This window comes from Euphorbia lathyris, chromosome 1 (genome assembly GCF_963576675.1).
Source record: "Euphorbia lathyris chromosome 1, ddEupLath1.1, whole genome shotgun sequence".
NCBI lineage: Eukaryota > Viridiplantae > Streptophyta > Magnoliopsida > Malpighiales > Euphorbiaceae > Euphorbia > Euphorbia lathyris.
Window position 1 is genome coordinate 22,274,357 of NC_088910.1, and position 11,130 is coordinate 22,285,486.

The 11,130-nt window shown below is 35.7% G+C and overlaps 1 protein-coding gene across 1 annotated transcript; it reads right to left on the bottom strand.

Moving 5' to 3' along the window:
• Window positions 1–1,222: 1,222 nt before the first annotated feature.
• LOC136224664 (uncharacterized) lies at window positions 1,223–8,526 on the bottom strand. The gene is made up of 9 exons (XM_066013074.1): window positions 8,010–8,526; window positions 7,211–7,305; window positions 6,998–7,077; window positions 4,749–4,790; window positions 4,544–4,671; window positions 3,826–4,006; window positions 3,337–3,515; window positions 1,964–2,170; window positions 1,223–1,829 (listed from the first exon to the last, which is right to left on the bottom strand). Exons 1-9 carry the CDS (start codon window positions 8,426–8,428, stop codon window positions 1,517–1,519), a joined length of 1,644 nt encoding a protein of 547 aa, XP_065869146.1. The 5' UTR covers window positions 8,429–8,526; the 3' UTR covers window positions 1,223–1,516.
• Window positions 8,527–11,130: the final 2,604 nt, after the last annotated feature.

An 11,130-nucleotide genomic window follows, 5' to 3' on the forward strand; every position in this document is an offset into this window, starting at 1 on the left:
AGTAGGTTGTTAGTGGATGAGTAGGTTTGAAATTTTCAAGCAATGACAATACCGGATCAAAACCCAGGATATGGCGGGTTCTGCAGGTCAGGCCCGCCAGTCATTATGAGTATTTTAACCTGAGACTAGTGTGATTTGGGCAACCCACGAGTAGACCTGTCCACGGGTCCGGGTACCCGTCCGGTCCGCCCAGGCCCGTGTCCCTTGGACCGAGCTTGGATAGTATAAATTAAGCTTAGGCCCAGCCCGGTCCAGACCCGCTAAAGCCTGCCTATTTTTTTTGTCGGGTTTGGGATTGATTAAAATAGCACGAGCCGGCCCAGCCCGGCCCACCTATTAATATTAACTAATTAATTTATACATTTATATATTAAATATTTACTTTTAAATGTAAATTTTATTTTTCATAATTAAAAATTATATATATATATTTAGGTGAGTTTATATGAGTTGGGCTTGAGATTTGATTTTTAAGCCCGAGCCCGGCCCGAGTCTGTCTATATTTATAACAAACTGGATTGGACCTGGACTGAGTATTTTTATATAAAAGCTTGATAGACCTGGCTCATGGCCAGGTCTACCCATGAGCCGTTCGAGTTTTATTAGATATTTTGTCCATAATTATAGACCAAGTTTGATTTTTATTTCTGAAACTTATATGGGTGAAGCAAGGCTTGTTACAATCTCTAGAAGGTTGGGCTTATAAGGGTTGTAAATATGTTTACTAATTTGGGTTGAGGAGGTGGATTGAGCTTAATTTCGCTAGAGGAAGATATAGTTGAAATCATTAATTCCATTGAAAAATTTGTTGATGTTTCTATTCATCTTGGTGTTTTCTATAAACCTTTTACAAAATTAATCTCATATAATTTCTCTCCAATAGATGGTAAGGCTTTGGGGTTTCGGAAAGAGCCGAACGATCTTGGTTTGGACAGCTGTATGGTGAAGCCAGGGTTGCTCGCCAACCTTCGCTAGCTGGCTGGCATAACCTATTTTATATCAGGATTTACAGTTTGGAATCGACCTTCTGCATCTTGATTTTGATTGTTGTTAATGAAAGTTTATCTTGTTTATAAAAAACCCACTAAATTCAATTCTTTTGTGAGAAATTACAAAATTGATTATATTATTTCTTGTCAAATAATATCATGATATGTACTTCCGTGAAATTATAACATTAGTTTTGTTTATTTTTACTATGATAAATTAAATTAAATTAAGACGCACAAAAAAAAGACTTTATATTAAGGGTCAGACATTCATTTTCCAGGAAAACTTGCAATGCAACAAGGGCAAATATTGGTCAGTTATAGAATGTACTTTAGTTCATCAAAATTACAAGCTCAACTACAAATAATCTATCCAATTCAGCTAAATGCATAACAACTATGCTCTTACATTATGCACTTTCAAAAACCTTGTTTCCTAACCAACAAAATGTTACATTACCAACTTTACATTTTCCTTTCTTTTGTTGAACAAAATCAAGTTGCTTTTCTTTTCATAAGGATGCTCTTCAGTTGGTTCCACCCCGAACCCATCGAGGCGACTTTGTCTTCGACATTCGAGAATAGTAATCACCCACGTTAGCCACAAACAGTGGATCCCTATCTTCAAATTCTAACTCGTCATCGTAGGTGCTACTACCAGGGGCGTTTTCTCTATCTGTCTGCTCCAACTCTCTTGTTAGATCTTCCATTGTCTTCTTTAAACTAGCTTTGCTCATTTTTCCCGAGTCTCCAGTCGAGATACCAACCATTGTAATCTTTGGAAGAAAAGGACTCGGCTCTAACTTCTGCTTTGCACATTCACTCGATGAACTCTGTGATCTGCAATGAAGAAAGTGACCAAGAATACAATAAGGAATTCATGAAATTATATTAAGCAGATCAACAACGAGCTATGCCTCGTTATGCTAAGAGATTCATGAAATTATATCAAATAGATCAACAACGAATGGCACCTCATTTCTAATCCCTTTTCTGGTTTTTCTAGTTGTTTCAACCATGAATTTTTAGACCAATTTCCAAATGGGAGCCGTAGATCTGTTCTCTGTGTATGATTGGGTTGAGCATTCTCTTCTAATTTAGGGTTTGTAGTGCTATTCTCTTTCTCAGAACTGGTAAGATAGCTTGTTGATTCAGATGATCTTCGTGATGAAAATGCACTTCTGCAAGAAAAAACGCAGTCATATAACAACAGCAGAAAGGTGTTTCTAGTCTCGAGATCGGCGATCACAGACAGGGACGGATTTACAATGGGGCCCATTGTAAATCCTAGATCGGTACCTATAAAATTGGTTTTATGAAATTTCCCTCACTAAATAATATTTAGTTTAAAAAGCATCATGTGTGGGCAGTTAAAATATGCATTTCAGATAAATTATTTACTAATTGGTACGCAGAAAGCCTCTGAGGCTCTTGATGCTTCATTTTTTTTGTTGCATTAAGCCTCTTATGACCATAAAAGTCACCTGTGAACACAAAACTCAGTTAACACTGTAATGTGGCTATAGGGAAACTGTAAAAATCTTATTTCGAGCTCTAAAAAATATAATTTCAAAATTAGATGTTACCAAAAATAAATAAGGACTTAATGTACCCAAAAGAAAGGGTTAATACACCAAAAATTGAAAGATCAGGGGCCTTGTGATGCTTTTTACCTAGTTGGTAATAAAAGATAAGCAACAAAACCAACACATATTTGGATTTAGATTTTGAGGTTGTTAGAGATAATAATAATAAAAGCTAGTATAGACCTTAACTATTAGCTTAACCTTTTAGTTCAAATTGGTTGAATTTAAACACATGGTAAGATGGGACCTGTGTTGTACACACTTCAAGCCCATGGGTCATTGGCGTGAAAAGGTGTGTTAGAGATAATAATAATAATACTAATAATAATAAAAGTTAGTCTTAGACCTTAACTATTAGCTTAAATTTTTAGTTCACAAGGTTCCTTGATGGAGACGTGTGTATAAATTTAGTGGGATGAAAGTTTTTGTTGCATTCTCTTGGATCTCCTCCATATTTGGGATGAACCAATGAGATATGCTCACACATTAAAAACGTGAAGAGAAAACTAAGCTATTAAATTACGTTCCTCGTTATTTTACATATATGGTTTGCCCCCACTAATAGAAAATCATGATCCGTCCCTGATCACAGACAGTAGACCCGATGCCAGAAAATTCTTCCGTATCTCAACACAGAGTAATGCAATGAGGAAAATATGATTTCATGTGTCAGATCATCCTCCCTACTGGCATCAGTGTTATATTCAACAAAAAAAATTACAGTAGAATAAATGAAATATCCAAGAACAAAAACGATGTACCTTTTCTCGAATGAGTCAACCATATATGGAAACTTTGGTTGAATTCCAGTTGCTTTTCTCAACCATCGATTACCCAATAGTACTCTGTCAACAGCATTTAGCAGCTGGATTTCAGCAGCCTTTGAAATGACACTGAAAGGTATTCCGTGATGGCCTATTTCATCCATCATTTCTTGAACCTGTCAGCAAAATACCTCCATCGTTAATAAATAAATAAAAACTCTATATGACTATTATACATCTTTATGTTAAAAGAAATGACGTATGCATACAATTGAAAGTTCAAAGTTAATAACGCATTATAATCCAAAATCACAAAGCAATTCAGAATCATTTAAGATATATATCAATATCCTAGCCAACCGACGAAAAACATGAAAAGCAACAGCTTACACAATCGCCAAACCAAACTAATTCTCAAGTCCCAACACCAATTTAGTGCTATAGCCAGCTTTACAACTTTCACATGCCAAATAGCACAATTTATACCTCTGGTGGCTCCAACATGCTATCTCCCATCTCTTCAATTACTTCTGCTGCCAAGTTGTCATCAATCACATCACGGCGGCGTTGCATATGCCGAGTTTGAATTAAAGAATGGAAATGCTGATCGACAGATTCTTCAAGAATGTTATCTAGCATGCGTTTATCGAAGAAGTATGGAGTATACCTAATCAATGTAAAATAATAGTATAAGCAACATATACTAATATCCATTTAGAAAACAATGATAATAATAATAACAATCCTTTTCAGGTGCAGGAGACATAAGAAAGTATGAGATATACAACAACGATTAAGGCGGCCCTCCTTTGTCAAAGGATCATGCTTTTCTAATTTGATGTCTTAGCTTAAGTGATCCTTTATTTCGAGGAAGATAGACAACTTTATACTTTACTTCTCAGTTTAATGATAAGAAAGTGAACAGAAGCTGGGAATAGAATTGAGAGACAAATTATCAGCATTGCAATTTCAGACATGGAAGCATAAATGCATCTCGAAAGGTTTTCTTGGAATAGTTAGTTGACCTGCTAGAAGTACAAGATTGATGTGATGCAATAATATATACTCCGGTATAGTGGCTAAAAAGGAAAATGTATCTTGACTCCCATATCAAAGATGAAATATATAATTAGGACCTTAAATTCACATCAACATAAACAGATATTATCGATATTGATTGCAGTATCACATTATTTCAATTTACCATTTAATTCCATCTGCAGTAGCAATTGCAATATCTAAATTTTGAGCAGTGAAAACTGGAACTCCTTCAACCTTCCTCTTCCCATCACTCTGAGGAATGGTCTTGAGAAGCTGGTTGGCTGCCTTGACCTGTGTGAACAAAAATTAGAAAACTAAAACAGAATTTATGACTGGTAGAAATATCAGATGAGTTAATATTATGGTACCTGTTTCTCATTTGGGACGAATTGGAAAAGATGAGGTTTCTCCTGCAGAATATAAAGCAAGAAAGAGATGACATAAACATAGAGGCAACAAAAAATGCAAAAGATTCACATAAAGATGAAGTGAAATTGAAATTTTTCCGGTGTAAGCAATACAACAACAACAACAACAACAACAAAGCCTTAGTCCCGAAATGATTCGGGGTCGGCTAACATGAACCATCATATAAAACCGTGAAAATCAAGTCGTGTCAGCGACACAGATTCGCTCCCTCCACTCCGTCCTATCCACTACCATATTTTCCTCAATTCCCAATAAACTCGTATCACTCTCGATCACCCTCCTCCAAGTTTGCTTAGGTCTTCCCCTACCCCTCACCACTACATCCCTTTGCCACTCTTCGGTTCTCCTAACCGGCGCATCAAGCGCTCTACGTCTCACATGGCCAAACCACCTTAGTCGGTTTTCTCTCATTTTATTCTCAATAGATGTAACCCCTACTTTTGTCCTAATTATTTCATTACGCACCCGGTCCTTTCTCGTGTGACCACACATCCATCTCAACATACGCATCTCCGCCACCGACATCTTATGGATGTGGCAGTGTTTCACTGCCCAACACTCCGTACCATATAACAATGCTGGTCTAATTGCCGTCCGGTAGAATTTTCCCTTCAATCTATTAGGCATGCCGGGATCACAAAGGAAACCCGTAGCACTCTTCCACTTCGACCAACCAGCTTTAATCCTATGGGCAACATCTCCATCTACTTCTCCATCCGTTTGGATAATAGATCCTAAATACCGGAAGCAATCCGAGGCCTGAACAACTCTCCCATCTAGGGTGATTGTCCCTGCCTCCCTACTCCTACGGCCGCTAAACTTACACTCCAAATATTCTGTCTTACTTCGACTCAACTTAAAGCCTCTAGATTCTAGAGTTTGCCTCCATAGTTCCAACTTCATCTCCACTCCTTCTTTCGTCTCATCAACCAACACAATATCATCTGCAAACAGCATGCACCATGGTATACCATCTTGAAGTGAACTTGTTAGTTCATCCATAACGATGGCAAAAAGAAATGGGCTTAGTGCGGAACCTTGATGCACTCCAATCGTAATAGGAAACTCTTCAGTTTTCCCAACACTAGTACGTACACTCGTGCATACTCCCTCATACATGTCCTTTATGATGTCAATATATTTCCGCGAAATGCCTTTCCTTATCAAGGCCCACCAAAGTACTTCCCTTGGTACCTTATCATATGCTTTCTCCAAGTCAATGAAAACCATATGCAAGTCTTTCTTCTTATTTCGATAGTGCTCCATTAATTGTCTCATTAGATGGATGGCTTCCATAGTTGATCTTCCCGGCATAAAGCCAAACTGGTGTAAGCAATATATCATTAAATTTTGTGTATTCTTTCCCCAAAAAAACCTTAAAGAAGGAGATCATTCAACCACAGTTCAACAGTTCTATCAGCCAGATTATGATTATTTTCCCTCATTTCACCCTTTCTGAATTCATATTACCAGTTAGAATCTGGAATATATACCCTTGGTCAGCCAGCCTGTATTGTATTACCATGTATTTCTACACCAGTCGCTCTCTTTATCAATAAAGCATTAGAAACAATTTTCTCTTGCTCTCCACTCATACACAGACACACACAAATTCAAGTACAACACAACAAACATGCCTTAATTCATTAAATGGATAGTTTCAATCTCCACCAATAAATTGCTAAAGAAGAGAATGTAAAATGAGTTATATATCAGAGTTTGACACTTCATTTAGTAGCCTGAATCTGGTGAAGAACCACATAATAGATGGTTTGCACATTCATCAACATATACCAGAGAAAATGTTACAGAAGGCAGTACATTACTGATAAGACTCTGGGAGCAAGTCAGGTATAACCAGAGTGGAAACAAAAATAGAAAATCAGGTTCTGAAATGCTAACTAATACATGCACTAGATTAGCCAACATTTTCTCCTTCTTTGCATTACTTGTATGAACTTTGAAAGATGCTTAAAACAAAAGGATAACATTTGCAAAAATACAACAAGAACATGTAATAAATTAAAGTAAGCCAGTAAGGTACTCGAAAATATAACATGTCTGAACAGAACATATTGAGAGGCAAAAAAGAACAACAAAAACTTCAACAAATAGGCTAGGATTCAATATCCCAACCTCCACATATCTTACATAACATAAAGAGAGTGTCATTTCCAGTCAATAATACCTTGAAATGTTCATATGCCAAATCAAGACGACAAGCTCCCACCACGCCGCTTGGAATGTTTAGCCGTTTAACATATGTAACTAAAAAACATATATCATCAAATGTGTATTAATTATTTGCTATTAGCAATTATAAGAAGAATAAATAAGAGAGAGAGAGGACGAAAGCAAAAAACAAAGAGATGATGAGTGTATTATATTGATCGAAAAATACCTGCATCACCCAAATCCATGAAGAAACGGAACACGGGACCATTTCTCTGACTCTTAGTAACTGTTGCATACATCTTCTTAAGCCACTTAGGTGTTCTATGGATCAAATTCATTGAAGAAAAAAAAAGGTCAGTTGGTGTACAATGACTTTTATTGAAGACGCCATACAAAAGTCCAACATCAAACATACATATCTCCACTCAAAAACAAGATAAGGCCTCATTAGGTTTGCTATAGAATAAACATGGAATGGTGTTCTCAAAATAAAGTTTCCATTTTTTTTTTCAATGAAACTAGAATCCAAATGCTTTGTTTATCCTCAATGTTGCATTACTTGATTTTAGTAGGCAATGGACAATAACGCTATTGTGTTCATTCAAGTACCATTAAGCCCATTCCACTCTTCAAAACAATAAATTTGAATATGCAGAAAAAGATCAATTTCAATCCATTTTCAAGGATTACGAACGTAGAAGGTCACAAGTCTTTTAATCATCCAATAGGAAGATAAAAATGCAGGATCTGCGTACATTATGAAAGTATAACATTCATATCTAAAATCCAAAGAGGGGTTTGAATTTCTCACCGCCCATATAACTAAAAGCCAATTGATCATTATGCACATAAATGAATAAATGAAAAATCAGTTATCCTATTAATTGAGATTAAACAGCTCCTAAGTGAAACCTACCGTTTGTCCCTATAGCAACGCAATCACGTTCTCTCAAGTGTTGTCATTATTAAGAAGCAGATAATCTATCCCCTTCAAACTGTAATTTTGCTAAATTTGAATAAATTACCTTTTGGATATGAAGGGAATATCAAAATGAGTAGAGACAGCCATGAGCCCAGTCCCTGAAAGATCGCACATACTAAAAACCTGACCGACGAAAGCAGGTCCACCGCCCTTGCCATTAGAATTGAGGCCAGCAATCCTGACTGTTGACGGAAATCCCGAGCTGGATTCAGCAGAGGGAAAGCCCTTGACAGCGGATGATTTTGGCGAGATGGAGTCCGGCTGCTGAGACGACTCAAAGAGAGACTGGGTGAGAGAATCAAATTGGAAAGGTAAGCAAATTTTGGAAGGAGATAAGGGGGTAATTGAAGACGAAGGCATTTTAGGGGTCGAAATAAATGAAGAAATGGCAGCAGTGGCTGAGTGTAAGAAGTTAGATGGTGGCTGGTGGTGGTTATGCCTTGGTTCCGTTGGGGATGCCATGGGTGGTTGTTGATAAGTTCATAGAATGAAAGAAGAGGAATTTTATGATATTTGAAGTTTTGGGCCTTTTGCCTCTCATATCTCAACAATAGCTTTTTGCCCTCACAATGAGCCGAGCTATTACACATTTCCTTTACCCATATATGAGCATGGGATATGGTGTACCTCTAACCCTTTTCCGGAGGCAATTTTACTAATGATGTCTAAAATTATGTAATTTTATGTTTAAGGTGGGTAGTCGATAAGTTGGGCTAATTTGAAAAATAATTCATTGAACTATTTTTCGATCATAATTTTTTTATGTACACTTCATATATGCATTATTTTATCGCTAATGAGTAACAATTCACAAACATGTGATTAAAAGTATAAAAAAAATCAATTTTTTTAAAATATATATTGTATTTTGTACGCGTTGGATAAAAAAATTTCAAAAATTTCACTGAATTTTAAAATATTAATCTCTAATTCAATTGTTAAATCTGAAAAAATATAATTTTTTTTTTAAACAACGGATAAGCAATTGGTGTAGAATAAGGAACAAAATGTGTGAAATTGAACCAACTTACCAACGTTAGGGGGTAAAATTGTCAAATAAGACACGAAGGAAGAAGCAAAAGTTTCTTAGACCTATGGATCATTATGCAGCCAACATTGATCCAAACAAGAAGAACCTCTAAAATCAAAATATCAATAATCTCAATGAAAGAACATATAAAGTGCATCAATTTTTGGCTAGGTGGATGTATGAATCTGACGTTCCTTTCAATGCAATCGAGAATGATAGTTTCAAGAGGGTGGTAAAAGCGAGTCGGCAATTTGGCTCGAGTTACAAATCACCAACTCAATACTTATTAAGGGAGCCATTGTTGAATGAAGAGGTGGATAGAACTAAGGACTTATTGGCGAAGCAAGAAAAGGACTGGAAAAAGAATGGTTACTTTATCATGACCGATGCATGGAGTGATTGGAAAAGATGAAGTATCATGAACTTGTGTGTTAATTGTCTAGAAGGGACAACATTTCTTTCTTCTGTGGAAGCATTAAATAAGTCACACACCAGTTAATATGTTTTTGTGTATGTAGATAAGTGCATTGAAGATATTGGGCAACAATATGTTATTCAAGTGGTGACAGATAATGTTTCAAACAACATGGCAACGATAGATTTGTTAAAATTGAAGAGTCCATCAATATTTTGGATTTCTTGTGCAACTCACACCATCAATCTTATGCTTTGAGAAATTGGCACCCAACCTAGATTCAAGGGTGTGATTGACAATATAAAGATTTTCACCATCCACATTTATGCATATCACAAAACTTTGCACTTAATGAGAAAATCTGCAACGAAAAAAGACATAGTGAGGTCAGAATTCACTAGATTTATAACCGCTTTTCTTACTTTACAAAGCTTGATGGAGAAGAGAATGATTTAAGAACTATGATTATTAGTGTTGAGTGGAGTGAAAGCAAGCACGAAAAGAGTGCAAAAGGAAAGGCAGCGTTGGTTATTGGTTTGAGTTCTTTTTTTAGTTGGATAAGTATTTGCTTAAATGTGTTTGCCCTTTTATTTATAGTGTTTTGCCTTGTTGATGGGGATCAAAAGCCATCAATGGACTTTGTATATGGGTAGATGAAAAAAGATAGAGAAGAGATTAATAAGGTATACAAAGATAATGAAAATCACTATCATCCTATCCTTGACATTGTTGGTAAGAAATCTTATTAACGATTTAATAGTATGGTATATCTAACGGGATACCTCTTGAACTCTTATTATACATACGTTGATGCAAGAATTCTAAATGATGGAGTGGTTATGGGTGGGTTATTAAATGTGCGGAGAGGATGTTTGGTGATGATGTTGACCATCTAGATAAGTTGATAAATATAGAATTATACAAGTACTTGAAGAATGAAGGTTTATTTTGAAAACATATTGCTAAGGATGGCCACAAGATAATTAAAATTATTATATGAGTAAGAAAACTTTTTGTCATTATTTTTTATTTATTCCATTAATTGTTTTGCTTTTGTAAATATTTGACCAAGCAATAGTGTTGTTAGTTTACTATATTTTTATAGCTGGTTGGTGGAATATTTATGGAAATCATGTATAAATTTGTTAAATTTTGCTAAAAGAATACTTGGTTTGACAACAAGTTCATCCGAATATAAAAGGACTTGGAGCACTTTTGAAAGGGTAAGTAATTACTTAATTTTAATTTAACTTTTAAATATTTGCTTGAAATGGAATATAAATATGTATATTTTTTATACAAAGATGAGCAAATCTTAAATAAGCAGTGTGTAAGTTAGTCTGAATAATTAGATTTGAGGTTTGATAACAAAAAAAAACTTTAAGATTTGCTCAATTATATGCATGTTGCGTAAACTTTTAGATTTGAGGTTTGATAAAAAAAAAGCTTTTAGATCTTTTCCATTAATTTATCTATTTAAACATTGATTTATTGATTTACTTTACTCTAAAATTGGGGATATAATAAATATGTAGACCCAGTCCTTAATACCTTATAAATTATTATTTGAACATTGATCTTGAGCAAGGACTTATACTATTTGATTAGGGATATGGGCCAGGCCCACTAAAGCCCTAACCCCCCAGGTGGGCCCAGCACAACAGGCCCATTAGCACCTCCTATAAATACCCCCACCAAAGGAACCCCCACTCGGTATGC

Bases quoted from the DNA above. Each gene is read 5' to 3' on its own strand.
- LOC136224664 (XM_066013074.1), bottom strand. From the start codon at position 8,428: ATGGCATCCCCAACGGAACCAAGGCATAACCACCACCAGCCACCATCT. The intron at 4,791-6,997 runs GTATTATTGACT...TATATTCTGCAG, and splicing joins TGGCATATGAACATTTCAAG to GAGAAACCTCATCTTTTCCA. The intron at 4,672-4,748 runs GTACCATAATAT...TTGTTCACACAG, and splicing joins TCGTCCCAAATGAGAAACAG to GTCAAGGCAGCCAACCAGCT.